At 38.5% G+C, this 19683-nt stretch overlaps 1 protein-coding gene across 3 annotated transcripts in view; it reads right to left on the reverse strand.

The window, feature by feature from the left end:
• The window catches only part of LOC131031986 (damage-control phosphatase At2g17340), a 230822-nt gene that overhangs the window by 99343 nt on the left and 111796 nt on the right, over nt 1–19683 (reverse strand). For all 3 annotated transcript variants that reach the window (XR_009372409.1, XM_057962861.2, XM_059220164.1), the window contains exons 3-5: nt 2158–2224; nt 1958–2026; nt 1656–1796 (exon numbers count right to left, since the gene is read on the reverse strand). Coding sequence is in view for 2 of the 3 variants with exons in the window: in XM_057962861.2 (XP_057818844.1) it covers nt 1656–1796; nt 1958–2026; nt 2158–2224 (277 nt within the window). In the remaining variant the exon portion in view is untranslated. The remainder of the gene's footprint in view (nt 1–1655; nt 1797–1957; nt 2027–2157; nt 2225–19683) is intronic.

Raw genomic sequence — 19683 nt, forward strand, 5'->3', positions numbered from 1 at the left:
ATTATGTCTTCTAATATTTTGATTGATTTTCAACTTTACAAGCAATTGAAATTCAAATGAATGTTGTCTAGTGGTTTTTGTTGAATTCAAACTATAGTCTTGATTTCCAGCTTTCCTTGCCTCTTCTAAACACCTCAAATCTATGGTTTTCAGGTTGGCTATAACTATAGGTTTCCAAGGCTTTAAAGCAGTGACTTTAACTGGCATGTAGTTCAGCTCAAGATATAAAACCAACAATAAGGCAGGAAATTTCTGTTACCAGATGAAAGGCAGAACCTCCAGCACTCAAGAAAAGGTTCTGATATTAAGAGAAAATTGATGACAGTGAGCACCAAGCAAGCAAAGAGGTACGACATTAAAATGTTTACCCAAGTAGCAATACTGTTGTGATTAGTAGCAAAATTGAAAATATTTCAATGGAAGCATCTAAAGTGGAGAAATAAATTCTTGGGCATGAGAAGGGATGAACCATTACTAGCATACTGTAATGTAATGTCAACACTAGAACCCTAGGAATTGAAATGGGCACAGTGCAATGACCACATGATAATATAAGTACTTACTATAGAATATAGTTTTGTTTTATAAAAGTCTGTGCCTGTGTAAAACAGTGCACACACATGGCTTAAGCCTTAAAATAAACCATACATAAAACTCAGTTCGGGCATAGTCAGGCCATGTACTCCATGTTCATTGAGTGTTCCAGCCTTCACAACCATGCTTCCTAGTTGTGCATGAATCATCAGTTGAGTTTCACAAGCATAGAGAAGGCTGTAGATTACATTTTTAATAATCAGATAACAGTGTTCAGTGGATAGGGGTGATGAGCAGCTGTTTTTAGTGGCGAGTTTTTTTTTTAGTTTTCTCATTTCAATGCTTCCATATAGATGACAATTTTTTGGGAGTTTTTGATAAAGACTTGTTTCTTAACCTTCTCAACATAAATCCGCTCATGGGAGCACATTATTGTCTGGAAGCTTGCAAAAGAAACAAATAAATAATGCATTTTTTTTGACTAAAAACTCTGGAGCAGACATTCCTATGTGAAAACACATTTGCTGCCTTTAAAAATGCTTGCTCTGGAAATTGTAAAGAAGCATGGCAAAATATGACTTGCACAAAGACTTGAGATGCACAAACCCTCTGTTCCTGATGAAGAGGATGAGGATGTCTCTGAGTTCATACATCCAATGAAGAATACAGGTTATCCATATTCTACTTTGGGTGGCAGTACCAGTGGTCGATTCAAAGGCTACAACAGTTTCTCCTTCAAACTATTTAAGCAAAACCTCATATATATGGCAATCTTTGCACAAGAATAGTACATGGTGATCTATGTACACACATTCAAATCTGCTTTCTTTTCTACTTTAATAAATCACTAAATTGAAAAATCAGAAGTTAGATGCCACATTACTAGTTCATAGTACTTATTTTGTTATTAATTGGTCCAAATTATTCAAAGATTTTCTTAACAATCAACCTTTCATGTATCACAATGAATGCTATTTAAAAGAAAACTTCATATATGATGGGTATTCTGATCTGGGCATGGATTCACTTATTAGAAATCAGTAACCAAGCTAAACTGGCACCCACATATCTGACAGCATGATAAATTTACATCCTTCGTGAACACAGAAAGAGAAAAATACCTGTGCAGCTCCCAAATCAAATATATTGCCTGCAAATATTCCTCTTATCAGATTTTCTAAGCGTTTTCCTCCATCTTCAATATCATCCATAACTTGCACTACTTTTTCAAAGAGGGTCAAAGCTTTTGTGTTCTCTTCATCCTTGAACCATGAAAACCAATAATCAAGAAATAAGGAGCCATGACTATAATTCATAATTGTTGTGCAAAAGATGAAGAAAATGGGAAACAGAATCATTTAGTGAACAGAAAGGGCGTCCTTTTCTAATAATTCAAGGTTTAAATACAAAACAAGATTATCACCTTCACTTTTTTAAATATATCTCTGAAACCAAGCTCTCGTAAGCACTGCTCACGTAGTCTGCACAGAAGCTAGAATTATCCAGCGAGAGAATTCATATTCAGTATTTATTTTCCTTAATGTCAATATATGAATTTGTTTTGTAAAACCTAAGCTTCATGCAAGAATTGTCAATGAAATAGTTAATGAGAAATCAACTCACTAAACAATCCGGAGGTCCTCCATGGCTTTCAGGATCTGCTTCTAATTCATCGAGAATTTGACCATATCTAAGGAAGCATCAAAATACCAAAGTTCATTTGATTATAAATGGATGAGGGCACAAGGCATATATTTCATTAAAATTTGTTCTTTGATCATAGATTGCAAGCAAAAGATATTTTCTCGAGTTGAAAGAAGCAAAGTAAAATGATGCATTCAAAGCATTCTAATGACCATAGAAACCAACTCAAAATAAAGAAGGCAAGCAAAACATTTAGAACCCAAGTTTGTATGATATCTCCTGCATGGTTACCAACTTAAAAAAGAAACGCTACTTCCTAAAATAGCATAGTAATATGCCTAAGACCAATTGTCATGCTCCCAACATAAGACCATTGTTTTTCCAAAACAGATCGCGGCCTTAATAAATCAGACATGGGAAATAGAACAAAAGATAAAAACTATTCCATGTTAGAGGCCAACCAAGCAAAAGGAAATAAAAAAACTGGGCAGCGATTTCTTAGAATAAAAGATATTTGATTAAAATATAATTAAATATCAAGACAGTGATTAAGAGGAAGAGTTGTGACTCTTTCAAGGGAAGAAATGATGAAGAGGTGTGACTTCTCCCTGTTTACTACTATATCTGGTGATTAAATAACGAAGTAATAATACAGATGATAATGCATATCAGACACAGGAGTAAAATATATCATTATTCACACATGGAATTATTACAGAGAAGAAGACCAAAGATGGTCAGCCAAGGATTACAATTGTCTGACTCTATCATACAACCTTCCTTGACGGCACACAACATATTTAAAGGACCCGATGGATGCCAAAAGGAACACAACCTGGGAAGAGAAAGGAGACTTAGCAACCTGGGAACTTCGGGGGTCCGGAGTTCCGGGGTTGGTTGAGGACTAAGGAACTTCCTCCAGACAAGACAACACTTCACACTTCATAATTCCATTGCTTTTCTCCTTGATCAACTGGGGCAGCGCTGGTCCATGGATCGTATCTCTGATCGGTTCTCACCGATGGACCAAGGGTGTCATAAAATGACAACAAAACTGATTATTTATTCTTGTCCTCGCAATATGTATATCTCAGCATATATATTGTACTCAGAATATATATATATGTAATCGCAGATATATATAGCTTATATAACTCTATCGCAATCTTTATCTGATCATGCCTGGCACATTAATCACCTAGATCGCAATATATAATCACACTGATCTTCACGTAGCATAAACACACAGAGGCCTACATGCACAGTTATATATATGCTTAATCATCGATGCAAGTGAGGTCTTCAATCCCACCCCAATTTGCGCAAAGTCCTAATTAGAATGCACAGTAAACTACAAGCAGAATTGCCACTACATGCTTAATCATCGACACCTAATGACACCATGTACACTTAACAACTTGACAACATTTGCAACTTTAGCCATTTTGACAATTTTGACAACATGACCTCAATCTTGAACTGGACAAAACATACCCCCCTCTCAAAGCAAAGGTTAACGACTAAGAGACTACTGCCAAGCAAAAATGACCTAACTAAGACACCTAAGAAAATCAAAAAGTGGGGGGTCCTGTTGACGTGTATTTTGTACACCATCATACATAGAATAAAATACCTAAAGGCATCTTATCCTCTCTTGAGAAAACAGTCTCTAACTGCTGAAGATTCGCGTAAAGGATTAGTTAGGTAGACTCCAAGGTTCTTTTAGTAGGGTCTCTACGTGTGGACAAGCTTTTTAGTGGTATGATGTGATTTGCTGTTTCCTCCAAGGCGTCTTACGGATTCCAAAGGCTCGAAGATTCTACTAAACTAAAAAGGAACTTTCAAAAAAAAAAAAAAAAGCAAAAGATAGGGTTTAAGGAAGTCTAATCTAGCCTAACCCTATGAATGACTTAGCATGAATGAGATTTGGCAAGACTCAACCAACTTCAATTTTGCCATAAGATAACAACTCAATTGAAATTAGTGTGATCTTCTAAGGTAATAATGATGTTCAATGCATCAACGACCAAGGACACTACTACGAAGGTACATATCCAAGACACGAAAATGCTTGAAGGTTAAGGACTCAAAATGTTCTCCAGTCGACCATGCAAGGCATTCCTACAATCAGCAAGAAGCTAGTGGTTTGGATTGCGAATCCTACCAAATATCAAATCTCACACTTAGTCTTTCAAATTAACAAACTACTTTGATTGAGCGTGATTCAAGCACATCCAATAACCATGTAGATAACTTAAGAAATTTGCAACAAAACACCATAACTTCAATATTTTATTGATTTCCAAGTCATCATATACAACAATTGCTTGAATTTCTCTCTTCAAGACTCAATCTTGCTACAAAATAAGAATTGCTTCTAACTCTAATCTCTCTATTTCACTCTTATCTGACTATTCGACTATTAACTATTACCAAATGAAATGAAAAATGGGGGCATAAATAGCATCCCCAGTTACAATGAAAGGTCCAGATTGAAAGTAAATCAACGGACAAGATTATGACACCTAAACCCTAATTAGGGTTTGTTACAAATGACCTCCTTTTTACTGAACAATATTAAATACATAGCCAAATATTAAATTTGGCACAAAAAAACTAGGAGGTATCAACCAATGAGAAATAAGATGTCATGTCATCTGTAACAACCTTTCATCTAGAATCTTATTCCCTTTCCAATTCTCTTTCTTAGCATATGCAATGAATTTTGTCACGATTCCTTCGATTTCTGTGATTGGAATCTCGGGAAGATTCTTGATACTCTCTTCTAAGTGGATGACCTGATCGAATGCATCTAGAAGAGCTGCGTCCCAAGTAGGTTCAAGTTCCTTCGTTCTATCAATCAGGAGCATGGTGGCATACATCTGATCATACTGCTCATCTGTAACATCTGCGTCCTTGCGAAAGATGATCTTGATTCTATCCTCAAATTCCTGGATATCCACATCTGTCTCGACCTCGATCCTTCTGCCAAGAATGGTACGAAGTACCTCAAATACTCTGTCCTGGATCGGATTGATCACCTCCTCAACTTGACCACATCTAACACTGATGTCCTCGAAGAGAACACTCTTTATATGAAGTAAGGTTGACCACTGAAACAAACTGTGAGAATCACCTTCTAAGATCCTCTCCTGCGCTAAAATTCTTCTGGATGTGTGTCTTATTACTTTCAAGACAGGGACGACAACGTCCTTGGTATGGGCAAATGCAGCTACTGTTGCCATCAATCTGTGGATTATCTCAAGAACTTGGATAGCCTGATGAATGATCTTCGACATCCTTGTAACAAATTCTATGGCCACTGTATAAGATCTATCCATCCAACTACATGTACGCTGGACCAGGTTCCTGAATCTCTCTGCTTCATTGATCGATTGAAGGGGCAATGCCTGCACTGGTGATCTAACTGGATCCTGACGTCCCAAAGGTTCATTGATGTGACTGAAATATGTCCTCCATGCACCGACCTCTCTCTCCAGCTTTCTATTCTTTTCTACTTCTTCTCTAAACTTGTCCTTCAATGCCTCAAATGTGTCGGTGGCATCATCTAAAGTCTGCTCTGCTGTAGATGGTCCTAACTCAAAAGTCTGTACATCATAATCCTCTGCTAGGATCTCACCCTCATATTTATATGCTGCCGGTGTAGCTATCTGCAGTTTTCTAGATCCAGTCTCATCTCGAATCATCTTGGACATCTTTGTAGCCTTCTTCTTCTCTGTTGTCATATGTGAACGCCCAACAAGGCTCTCTAAATCAATTGCACTGTCCTCGTCCTCAATTACGATCACCTTAGTCAATCTTTCCTTCAACCAATCTGGGATATTCGATCTTGTCTCTTGAACTTGAATTTCTTTATGTACTATTTCTTCTTGTCTGGGAGGAGATGTTACTTCATTATCCTCTTCTAACTCATAATCTTGGAGAGATCCATCTGATGAAACATGCTGTGCCTGTCCTTCCTCCTGTCTGTCATTCTGTACCATCGACTCCATGGACTCTTCTACTCGAATTGTACTATTCTCTGGTCTAGAAGAAGTACCTGGTACTTGATCTTTGTTGGCCCCTTGCTTTTTCTTGGAAGGCTCTTTCTTTTCTGATCTTTCCTTTCTCTTCGAACCTCTCGAATGGAGATTGCCCTCACTGGCACATCGAAGGTTACCTTCACCTGAATTCCTAGGATTAGGATTGCCTTCACTAACACTTGCTCCACCTTCGGCTGGTTTTTCTTCCAAAGTAAAAGACATAGCTATGCCTTGTTCTCTCAACTTCTGATGCTGCACGTCTACCCATCTGCGAGTACAAGACAAGACTGGTGCCATCAAATCATCTAAATCCACGACCTCAGGTTCATTCCAATTCAAACTAATTGTTTTGCTTTCTCTATCATATGAAGATTGGATGTGCCTGCCATTGTCCTGAGCTTGGTCGGCCACTCTGTAAATCCTGCATTTCCTGATGAAATCCAAAGGCAATCTAGAATGTATCTTTCGTTTCACTTCGAGATCATCTAGGAGATTCATCATAAAATCTTCAATTTGGTGCTCATGTTTAAATCTTCTACCGACTGTCTCCTCTAAATGTCCATGTGGATCAAAACTATTTCTCCAAGCAAAAGATGAAAAAGAATACAAGGCTAACTCCTTCTCTGCGTCATCCATGGCTAAGACATTAGGACATACCTCAACTGAATTACCCAAAATAATAGGTACCTGAACTCCATTCTGATGTCTGTGTTTGAATGCCTTCACATATGCTGCCAATTGCCTTGTTACTTCAAGTAACACAATTCTGTCTGTCGGATACCTCGGCAACATGTATGGAGGTAAAGGACATCCATGCACTCTAATGTAAGTGAACTTGGGAAACTGAATGAACCAAGCACCGTACCTCTTGATGAACTCCTGGGCATCCTGAGATAATCTGTTGTGAATCCCTCCTTGCAACGTCCTTGTGATGTTCATCGTGAAAGTATCATTGACTAACTTGTAGTTTTTCCCTGGCGGATGATGCAAGTAGGTATAGGATTCACAAGCTCTGACCTCGCCAGGTCCTCTTCCAATCACTCCTCTGTGGGGTAGTCTTGCGTACTCAACACTCCTGATTAAGGCATAGATGACGTATGAACTCATGTGGAAGGACTTAGTAGCCCTGAGTCTTCTCAACTGTACGTCTAAGCAATGGCTAATTATTCTAGCCCAATGTATCGTACCCTTTCCTTGAACAATCACCTGGATGAAGTAAAACATCCACTTCTCAAAATAGAAGGCATGAGGTGCTCCTGTAACTCTGTTGAGCATGGTAATCAAATCTCTGTACTCCTCCTGGAAATCAATCCGGTGCGGTGTGTTAGGTACCTTGCTTAGACGGGGACGACTCTTGAGTAGCCAATTCTTGTTGATTATGCTTAGGCAAGCATCTGGATCATCATCGTACATTGATCTGGCTCCTTCAATGCTCTTGTATATCATGTCCCTGTGCTCTGGAAGATGGAAGGCTTCACTTATAGCTTCCTCTGAAAGGTACGCCAAAGTGTTTCCCTCATTGGACACAATTGTCCTGGACTGTGGATTGTAGTGACGGGCACACTCGATCATCAACTCGTGGCACTGAATAGCTGGAGGAAAACCGGCCGCCTTAATGATGCCACTCTCTATTATTCTCCGGGCGACAGGTGATGGCTTGCCGATGTAAGGGACCTCTCGGAACTTCTTCGTGCTAAAGTTCCCCAAGTTGGTATCTCCAATGTTGCTCCACTTCGACACGATCTTGGTCTCCACTTCTTCGGTCTTCTGATCTTCTTTCATGAGAGCTGAGCGGCTGGTGGATGCTCCCGCCTTCGGGGTCGCCATACCTACACAACATTTCATTATAAGAAATAGATTTCGCAATAAATAACGTAAATAAGAGAGATAAATTTTTTAGGAAACATCATGATAAGTCTCTAGAGTTGTCATTTCCTAAAATAAACGATTGAGCTAAGAGAAATTCAAAAATCAAAATTTCAAAATTTGAAATATGACGATGAATGAATAAAGCAATAATAATAAATCGCCATACCTCAATAGAGAGCTAACTCTAGAATGCAAAAACAAAATTCGCCTAGGCAAAATTTGAGGTATAAAATAGTCTTCAATGTGGTCTCCTCAAAATTGACTTTGCCACCCTTGGAGTGAACGTGATCTTCAAGTATCGCCTTAGACGTGGTCTTAAATGATCTTCAAATTTGTCCTTGACAAATCGCTCAAACAAATCCTCCAAGTCTTTAGCAAATTCGCCTTAATGTATCCTCAAGTTCGCATTAGGTGTGGTCTTCAAATTCGCACCACCCTTGATGTATAAAGCGCCACCCTTGGTTTGAATTCGCACCACCCTTGGAGTGTCTACGCCACCTTCGATAATATTCGCACTATCTTCACTTCTCCTCAATTCGCATGAAAAAATGATTATGTAAAAATGAAATCTTTCACCCTTCATATATAGCGCGCTCCTCCTTTCACCCCTTAGGCCGACTCGCTTAATAAAACCATTTTTTAAATGATTTGCAATAAAATAACAAGGCCGACTTGCTTAATTGGGCGCTTCAAATCGATTTTTATTAATTAATTAATTAATTATTAATGCCTTGCATTTTTTAAATGTGAATTTCGATTTTTAAATAAAGGCAAAAAATAATTAATAAAAGATAACGCCATATTAAATGCTAAATAAAATGGATATTCAATTTTTTAAATTGATTTAGCATTTGAGGAAAATTCGAATTGCTCACTTGGCGCCAAAATTGGAAAAAGGAAGGGACGTACCTCATCGCTCTGGTCCCTTGGAGAGGGACAGGAGCGATCCATGATTTTGGTCTTGATTTTGCATTTCTTACGTCCAACTCCTTCATCTTCGCGTTGAAAATCGATCATCATGATGAGTCCTTCGAACTTGATCATCTTACATGCGTACTTAAATGCCTTTTGAGTGTTCATCGCCCTTGTCCCTTGGAGAGGGACAGGAGCGATATGGTCCATATGTTCATTTTGGTGATTACTTTACGTTTGAAATCTTCATGCATCACCTTTCTATCTATCCATGGACCCTCCAAGACGTTGCGAACCCTTGATCTTACGTAAATCTTGCATAAAATGGCCAATATATCCAACATCGCCCTGGTCCCCTCCTGAGGGACAGGAGCGATCTAGGCTATAGGGTGCGAATTTCATCATTGTGACGACCTTTTAATGTTTGTGCTTGCTAAAGACGTCTTGAAGTGTCCCTCGCCACCTTGTCTTGACTTGTATCGACCTTGAACTTGCATAGGAAGTAACATCCCCACTGTATCGCCCTGGTCCCTTGGAGAGGGACAGGAGCGATCCTTCTTTTGTAGCCTTTATCTCACTTTGCCAGGTTCCAAGTTTATATTCAACGGACTCGTCCTTCCTCACTCCATTCGTCCATGCCTTGACATCATCTGTAACTTTGCAAGAAAATCATTTATATCAAAAATCGCTCTGGTCCCTTCCTGAGGGACAGGAGCGAACTAGGCATTTAGCACTGTTATGGACGTCCCAAAAATCTTCAATTTATATTCAACGCATTTATCTCATGTCTTTCCTTGTTTTTGAACGTAAACTTGCCTTGACCTTTGTCTGGATTTTGCATAATGAAGGAAATCGCTCTGGTCCCTTGGAGAGGGACAGGAGCTATAAGGTATTTCGCCCTGGTCCCTTCGAGAGGGACAGGAGCGATTTGGTCAATATAGGTCATTCTCCTTCGTTTTTGCATCTCAAATTATATTCATTTGGCAAAGCATCTTCTTTTGGACGTCCTTAAATCATTAAGTCATCAAAATTTTGCAAGGACAAGGCGAAATTTGAATTGTAGCTCCGGTCCTTCACTGAGGGACAGGAGCGATTTTCCTCCTGGAGGCATTTCTGTGCTCATGAAAATCTTCAATTTATATTCAATGGAAAGATATCGCCGTTCTCCATCACTTCCAACTTGAAATTTGTCTGGACTCTGCAGGGATGATGAGATATTTGAAAATGAGCTCCCGTCCTTCACTGAGGGACAGGAGCGATTTTGCTCCTACAGGCCAAGATAACATGACTTTTCACATTTTAACACTTCACGAGGCGAAAACAAATCAATTCCAATGCCCAGGATCAAAATCAAAAAAAGTCAAAATTTGGTCAAAATATTCAATCAGACAAAAATTCACATTTGACTGTCAACACTTAGACAAATTTAAAGCTCTGCATCAACATTCCAATTGAAAATTAGACCATTTTGGCGAACTCATTGCATTCAAAATTGGCATCCTAGAAAAGGAAGCTCGAAAGCTCTCAAAAACGACTGGATTTTGGCTTGAAAAGACAAAATTTAAAACCCTAAGGCTTGACCCTAAATCCAGACGACCAACTGACTAACAAAACCCTAAAAACGAAAGCAGAAGCGAGCGAAAGACAAGCAAAAAGAGGGGGTCCCCATTTGCGATGGGGCGATGTGTGAAATGGTCACAACAGGTCCCCATTTGCAATGGGGAGATGTGTGAAAACAGCACACAACAGTACAAAACGGTCAAGAAGGTGTCGTACAAAAGAATCAAAAGATGACCCCATAGGAACAACCAAGGATAACCATACAAACAAGGCATGAGATCTTTATACAGTGGAAAACTGGCTTACAATACAAATTGAAGCACATTGTGGCCATATGGGGTTAACACCAAAGCAATATGAAGCGAAAGAAACATTGCCCAAAGAGAACTGGTTGTCGTACAGGCTACCAAGAAAGCTATACAAGTATAGCAATGTGTCATATGCTTGGAAGCTTAATGTATTGACATAGGGTTGTGAAAATCCGTATGGGCAGAACTATAAGTCATATGTGGTGAGGAGCAAATGGTCGTACGGAAGGGGCAACATGGTGTCGTACAAGAAGCATGGAGGACTCTTGTATGATGGGCAACTTAACATGTCGTATGATATAAGATGGAGACCGCACATGAGCTATACAATGCCGCCATATGGTGCAAAATGTGAATTGACACTTTTGTGCATCAGGTGTTGTACAAACTTTAGCAGCTATTGTACGGTTTGGAAAGCACTCTACATGTCGAATGAATGCTGCGAAATGCCTTACAATATGTAATGAAAACAACTATGGAGTTCGTACGGGATAAGATATCCTAGGTTGTACTGTAGAGATTGGAGGTCATAAAAACAAAACAAGAGGCTCCCTTGACAATGAAACTACTGTCCGAGGAAGAACCTGTTGTACACAATGTGCACTATTTTCCTCACTCTCCAACTCCCCTTTCAATTTGATAATTTTCTCCGACTCCATTAGTTTTTGCTTTCCATTTTCCATCCCTCTTAATCCCTTCTTCCTTTACCTTTGAATTTCCAGTGATATTGATTTCCCTTGACAATTGTTTATATGCTCCACATTAGATATTTTTCTCTTCGTACTCTAGGATGTATCGTTCACAATTTTATGTACTTTCCTCATTTGCTCTTCACCGAGAGTTGTGGCTTCAAGAAAATTACATGTTGACAAAAAACGACTCATAGTCCTCCATTTGCCAATGAAATAGTCCATTTAATAAATTCATCTCATCTTCAAAAGAATTTTCCAACTCGAGCACCCCCTCATCATTTGGTTCCATTGCCTTCCGCCCTTAATCCATCCTAAAATCTCCGCTCTTGAACTCTAAGTCAGAGGATGTCAATTCTTCGCTCACCACCTAATTCCTCAGGTTGATGACGTACTTCCTCCCTTCACCCTCGATGGAGTGTTTTCCACTTCGAGTTGTGATTGGCCTTGGCAATGATCAGCCAACCCCTTTAGAGGAGAGCATTGTACACCACCTTTTATAGTGGAATCACTATGAAGTTTCAAGAAGAAATATTGTGTCGATTGTCACCTTTTGTGCCATTAATGTCCCGAATGGCTTGATGCCATGCTGGTCAGCACCTACTAGATGAAAGGTTAGTGTCCATCGGGTTGGCTTCACCAGACATTTCCATGTTTCTTCTAGCAACACATTGATGCCCAAGCCTCCATCGATGATGGTGTTTGTCAGCTTCCTTCCAATGCCCACCATCAACAACGAGGATCAGTGGCCAAGGTGGCAAGTGACTTCACCGTCGATTCCTTTTGTGTCTTGTGTTGTTCTTGGCCAACTATGTCATCACTAACCATGTTAGTAATTGCCACTCTCAATTGCGGCATAGTTTGAAGAAGGTTTGTCACCTTGATGGGTATGGTTGTCTGGAGCACCTGTCGATCTATGTTCTTCTCTGACTCCCCCAATGACATAATTGCAATTCCATTGGAAGTTATTCATTCCTTCACCAACACTTGTTCTACCTCTGCTCTGGCTTCTCGGAGTCATTCCTTCTCCATACAAAGGTCCAAGCACACCGCCTTCTTCGTTTGTGATCTCATGATTGCCAAAATTGTCTTATCTTGTTCTGCCACATTCAAAATATTAATACCCTTTTGCTTTGGGTAATCGGTGTCTTCATGATTCCCTGGTCCACACCATTTGCACAATAATTGTATCTTGTCTTTCTTATTTTGGCAATCTCTCATAAAGTGTCCCTATTCACTACATTGTCGACACCGTATGAGAGGACATCCTCTAGAGTCGTACAATATTTGATTTTGCCCTCATTGATTTCCATAATTGCATGGTGATACATTATGTGTTTTCGATGGGCTAGACTCTCCTAGTGCAAAGAGTACTTTGTACTTCTAGTCTTCAAATTATATGGACAATCCTTTATTGAATGACCCATCACCTGGAAAATCTCACAAAACATCTTTTTAGGACAATTACCTTCCATGTGTCCCTCAATTTTGCACTCCGATACACCATAGTTCATTACTTTCTTTATTGGTTCCTTTCTTGACCTTCAATTCTTTCATCATTCTCAACATATCTCATCAAAGGGCCTAAACCATTTTGTATTCTTCATTGCTACTACCTTCGATGCTCTCGTCATCATTGGTCTTCCTCTTCCTTTGGGAGGATGTTTTGTTTTCACTCTCGCTGTCCATCGCCCCATTGTAAGCATCAGAGTACAAGGACAAAGGAACTACTTTCATCTTATTGCGCAGTGAGGGGATCAATCCCTTGATAAACCACCTCTTCTTTAGCTTGTCCGCTGGCTGGTTTTCCATTTTACTCGGCAACTTCTTGAACCTATGATTATATGCCCGTATACTATCATGCTTCCCTTGTTTAGTATTGTAGATTTCAGCAACAATTTCATTATCATCCCTCAGGAGTTTAAATTCCTCCTAGAATGCCTTATTCAGGGTATCCCACGACTCCATGTGTTTCTCTTCTAGTTCTGAGAACCAATCGATGGCTATTCCGTGTAGCCCTTATCTAATTGACCACTTGCCAACCAAATGGTTTAGCACCTCTTGCAATGTCATGTAGGATCCTCTTACCCATTCCCTATGAACACTTCGGCAGTTTTTGTCGATCCATATTCGGACTTGTCAGAGGAGTCACCATCTTTCTCGCTTGCTTACTCCCTTGAGTGTCAGACCTTGGTGGACTATTCCAACCACTACATTCTGGTGCTTTCCTTGCACTTTCAGCCACACATGCGTCCTCTACACGTCCACCTCCAGCGTCCCCAACACTTTGGTTACTTCTAGGCTTTGACACATCCCTCTACTCCCTCCAGCCAAGGATCAACGGTTCAGATCATCCAAATCACGGTTCCCCTAAGATGGATAGATGGTGGAATATGTTTTGAGTTCAAGATTTCCCTCTTCGTACTCATCATCCAATGTTGACTATATGGACAAATGGTCTAATCATCCGACTAGATTTTCCTCAAATGTTTCTAATAATTTTCTTCTTCATTCTCTTTGTTCTACAATCATTAAAGATCGCCTAATCGCTTGGTCTTCACCACCCTATGGCCTCTTCTCACCTTTATTGAGGTCTAAGGACATGAATCACTCAAGGCTGACCCGATTTCTTTCAAGGGATTGGCACCAAATGTTTATTGCTATATTTGGTAATTAAATAAGTAATAATACAAATGACAATGCATACCAAACACAAGGGTAAAATATATCTTTATTTGCACATGAAACTATTATAGAGAAGAAGACCAGAGATGGGTAGCCAAGGATTACAATTGATCTGACTCTATCATACTATGATGGTACACAACATTTTTAAAGGACCCGACAGTTGCCAAGAGGAACACAACCATCACCCTGTTGAATATTTTGTCATTGATGTCACAGGTTTTCAGTCAACATCTCTAATCAGATTTTTTTGTGAATATTGTGTTGAATGAATTGAGTTGCTTGAGTTGTGTGCTTGTGTGGTTGTGCTGGTTGCTATCGTGGTTGAGTTGGCTGGCTATCTAGTTCTCCTGTCAGCTTATCTACTTCAGTAAAGCCAAATCAGAGGTTGTAAATTTCTGAAGAGTTGAACTTTTATGCACCTTTGTGTAAGTGTTAGCGGTTTGGTGTTTACATTTGTCATGGGCCATAGTCATTCCCATAAGCACTTGGAATTTTATCTTGGAGGTTATGTGTGCCTTAAAACGTTTTTCATATATGCTTATTTGTCAGTTATTCTGAACGATTCTGCTTCATATTTTTTAAAAAATGGTTCAGGTGGAATGACATACACTTATTGTTTCTGCAATGATTAGAAGAGAATTTTTTTTCCAGCCAATATTAGTATGTGGTGTCAGGAGTCTTTTTCTCAAGAAGGCGTTATTGGATGTATTGCTTGAGTCTGCTGAAAATGTTAAAAATAGTGTTCATTATCTCTGAATTAATCAGAAGAGATCCTCTCTAGATTTAAAGAATTTAAATCATTAACTGAAAACCACTCAGGAAACAAAGTAAAAACCCTAGGAACCGACAATGGGGGAGAATACACATCAGATTCATTTAAAGAATTTTGTAGAGATAATGGGATTAAGAGGGAGCTTACTATACCTTATAACCCTCAACAAAATGGGGTAGCGGAAAGGAAAAATAGGACCATAGTTGAAGCTGCCAAGGCCATGATCCTAGATCAAAACCTTAACACAAATCTCTGGGCTAAAGCATCCAGCACCGTTGTATATATACAAAACAGGGGCCCTCACTCCCATCTTGACGACAAAACTCCTAAAGAAGTATTCACTAAGATTAAGCCTGATATTAGCCACCTTAGGATATTTGGATGCCCTGTCTATATCCATATACCTAAAGAAAAGAAACTAAAACTAGAGCCTTCTGGAAAAAGAGGATTACTTGTAGGATATAGTGAAACCTCTAAAGCCTACAGAATCTATGTACCTGGTCAAAGAAATATTGAACTAAGTAGGGATGTAATATTTGAAGAGGATCTAGCTTTCAAAAGAGCTCAGAACTTCATAGAACCTGAAATCTATATACCTACCTCTAACTTAGATGAAAATCCTGCTCCTGAGTTTCAGAGGGAGAATCTAGATGAAACTGAAAATGAAAATGAAAACTCACCTAGAAATCTCAAGAAAAGACCACTATGGGCCACCAAAACAGTAGAAGAAGCTCAGAGGTTTGTTGCTCCTTCTGGAACCTTCAAAGAAAGCAAAAGACCTAATAAATTTACTAGCTATGTTGCTCTTATGAATGATCTATCTAAAAACGAACCTGACAATGTGACAAATGCCCTTAAACATCAAGTATGGAAGGATGCTATGTCTGAAGAGTATCAATCCATAATGAAAAATGATGTATGGGAAATTGTTCCCAGGCCAACTAAGAAGTCTGTTGTTTCTTCTAAATGGCTTTTCAAGATCAAACATGCAGCAGATGGCAGCATTGAAAAATATAAGGCAAGATTTGTAGCCAGAGGATTCTCTCAAAAGGAAGGAATAGACTATGAAGAAACATTTGCTCTTGTAGCCACATATACATCAGTCAGGGCTGTACTAGCCATTGCAGCAGCTAAGGGATGGAAGGTACATCAAATGGATGTAAAGACAGCTTTTCTTAATGGAGAGATATCTGAAGAAGTATACCTAGAGCAACCTGAAGGGTTTGAGATCCATCATGCAGAATCTCATGTGTGCAGACTCAAGAAAACTCTATATGGGCTCAAACAGGCTCCCAGGGTCTGGTATGAAAGAATTGACACATATCTATCAAAACTAGGCTTCTCTAAAAATGATGCAGATCCTAATCTCTACTACAAACAGAATAAAGGTGATATGCTAATAATAATTTTATATGTTGATGACTTATTAATCTCTAGAGAAGATCACCTTATAGATCAATGCAAGAAAGAGCTATCCAAAGAATTTGATATGAAGGACTTGAGATTTCTTCATTATTTCCTAGGGTTGGAAGTATGGCAGAATCCTGATAACATTGTTCTAAACCAAGGCAAGTATACATTAGACATCCTGAAGAGATTTGGAATGCTCAACTGCAGACCTATGACCTCTCCAATGGAGACCAATCTTCATAAACTCAAAGAAGCAGCAGCAGAATCACCTTCTACTGATCCCACTCTATACAGGCAAATGATTGGGTCTCTTATGTATCTGGTAAATACAAGACCAGATATCTGCTATGCAGTAAATGCCTTGAGTCAATTTATGTGTGAGCCAAAGGAGATACACCTGGTAGCAGTAAAACACATTATAACATATCTACAAGGCACCTTAAACCTTGGTCTCAAGTATAAGAAAATTGATCTTAATCTACACGGATTCTCAGATTCAGATTGGGCTGGAAGTGTGACTGATCGGAAAAGCACCTCTAGGTGCTGCTTCAATTTGGCATCAGCCATGATATCCTGGATCAGCAGAAGGCAGTCTTCTGTAGCGCAAAGTTCCACCGAGGCCAAATACATTGCAGCCTCCATGGCTGCCTGAGAAGCGGTGTGGCTTAGAAAGTTGCTTGTGGGATTGTTTGGTAATCGGTTGAAACCTACAATCATCCATTGCAACAATCAAAGTTGCATAAAACTTTCAGTGAATCCAGTATTCCATGATAGATCCAAACATATTGAGATCCCATACCATTATGTACGAGACATGGTAGACAAAAATGTGATCAAATTAGAATATGTTAGTACGGGAGATCAGACTGCAGATATTCTGACCAAACCACTTTCCAAAGTGACGGTTGATCACTTCAAAAAAGGTTTAGGTATGATAGAAAGGTAATCTGCTTTGTAAATAAGATGTTGAAAATGTAAACTTCTTTTGTCATGTTGAGACATTATGGGTTTTACCCCCTGTGTTCATATCTAAGAGGTGACGATTTCTCAGATTATGACCACTTGTATGCAGACATCATAAGGTGACGATCTTATGATTCTCAAACCAGTTATCATGTTGGATCTCTGGTATGTCATGGATGTGCCATGATGGTGTTGTGATAAAACATTTGAATAAATGTTTGTGCACATATCACAATAAGGATAAGATGAGAATTTAACCATCCTCATATGTTTATCCTCAGTGTTGCGTGTTTAGGCAATACTAATATCACGTGTCTAGGTGATATTTTGTTATAATAAAATGATGAATCCTTTATATCACATGATTGGGTGATAGTAAAATCTTATATTTGTATCCTATGTCCTGATGATACTTCATATCATATGTATAGATGATATATATTCTTGGAGACTGACATTATGAAAAGAAATGTCATTCAAGTTACTTTATCTATCTTCCAAAAGCTAAGAGGGAGTGTTAATGCATTAGTAGCTTCTGCAAGATAAGACTCTCCTAACTCTCTACTCTGTTATTAGTTTACTCATTCATGCTTTATGTATATCAGACTATAACATTGATCATAATTATGATATTGATATTGGAAAATGATGGATTAGATTGACGATCTACTTAACTATGTTAAGCGTCAATCTAAAGGGCTATCGGGCTACTAACGCGATAGCATATAATGCTAACCGTAATTGTTATTGTTTACTTTATATTGATCCATTATTATATGCTTTGATACCGATTCATTATCGGGTATGTTTTATCTGAAACAATTAACAAATACCGATTCATGATCGGATGTGTTTATAAGCGCTGTTATCATTAACAATGATACCGATTCACCATCAGGTATGTTCATAAGCATTAAACAATTCATTATCGGGTAGAAGCACTGTTATCATTATACCGATACATTAATGTTTGTAGCACCGATTAGTTATGGATCGGTTAATGTTGGTAAGGGTCACGACCAAGTGACATCTTGGTCGGACATATCCGATCAAGGTGCCACTTGATCGTGGCCATCCTACTACTTATACATCATTCAAACCAAAGGAGATGACATTGAAATCGATACATGTTCATCCTCCTAACCTGCAGTAAAAGAAAGATAGCGATATTAGTGTCATAGTCATAATATCAAAATTAAAATACACCATCCTGCATATAACCTATTCATTAAATTGGAAATTACAATACTTTTACATTTCTTACACCCAAGCCATACCAAGGAAGACCTTCATATATGATCAATTCCTTGCCTTGGATGATGCATCTCATCATCCAAGTCTACCAAAGAGGACTGGTCAGATCCGTCTCTTCTTGGATGAACTTGTCAACCAAGTCATATATATGCATATAGATATTCAGTATATACTGCCTACCAGGATTATCATAATCCCTCCATTAGGCTAAGGGAGTTTCCTTCCTATAGCCTCCATCATAAAGTTACATTATTCATATTACATTGTATAATTCATTATCATTTTCCATTTCATAATTTACGTCTTCATTTACATACTTTTTAATCCTCTTTATTGATCCTAGATATACAAAAATATTATGCATGGATACCTATATGTATTGCCACATACATATAAATAAACATTCAGTAATATATATATTCGTAAATTAACATATATTCAGAAGTATTCCTTAACGTATATTCAGAAATATTCTTCAACATATATTCAGAATATATTCTTTAATTCATTATCGCTCTTTAAATTCATAAGTTAAGCCTACAATTATATATTTCTTCATTATCATTATTAATCCTACATACATATGAATTTACTGCATACATACAACATTATAATCATGCTATACTTTTATAATATACAACATCATAATTATAATTCTGCAGAATGAGATTGGAAACAGATCTACCAAAGGAATACTATTATATCTATTTGTGTGTGTGTGTGTTGTGACCATTTCACACATCGCCCCATCGCAAATGGGGACCCCCTCTTTTTGCTTGTTCTTCGCTCGTTTTCGCTTTCGTTTTTAGGGTTTTGTTAGTCAGTTAGTTGTCTGGATTTAGGGCCAAGCCTTAGGGTTTTAAATTTTGCCTTTTCAAGCCAAAATCCAGTTGTTTTTTGAGAGCTTTTGAGCTTCTTTTCTAGAATGCAAATGTTGAATGCAATAAATTCGCCAAAATGGTCTAATTTTCAATTGGAATGTTCATGCAGAGCTTAAATTTGTCTAAGTGTTGACCGTCAATGTGAATTTCTGTCCG

Source organism: Cryptomeria japonica, chromosome 4 (assembly GCF_030272615.1).
Source record: "Cryptomeria japonica chromosome 4, Sugi_1.0, whole genome shotgun sequence".
Taxonomy (NCBI): Eukaryota; Viridiplantae; Streptophyta; class Pinopsida; order Cupressales; family Cupressaceae; genus Cryptomeria; species Cryptomeria japonica.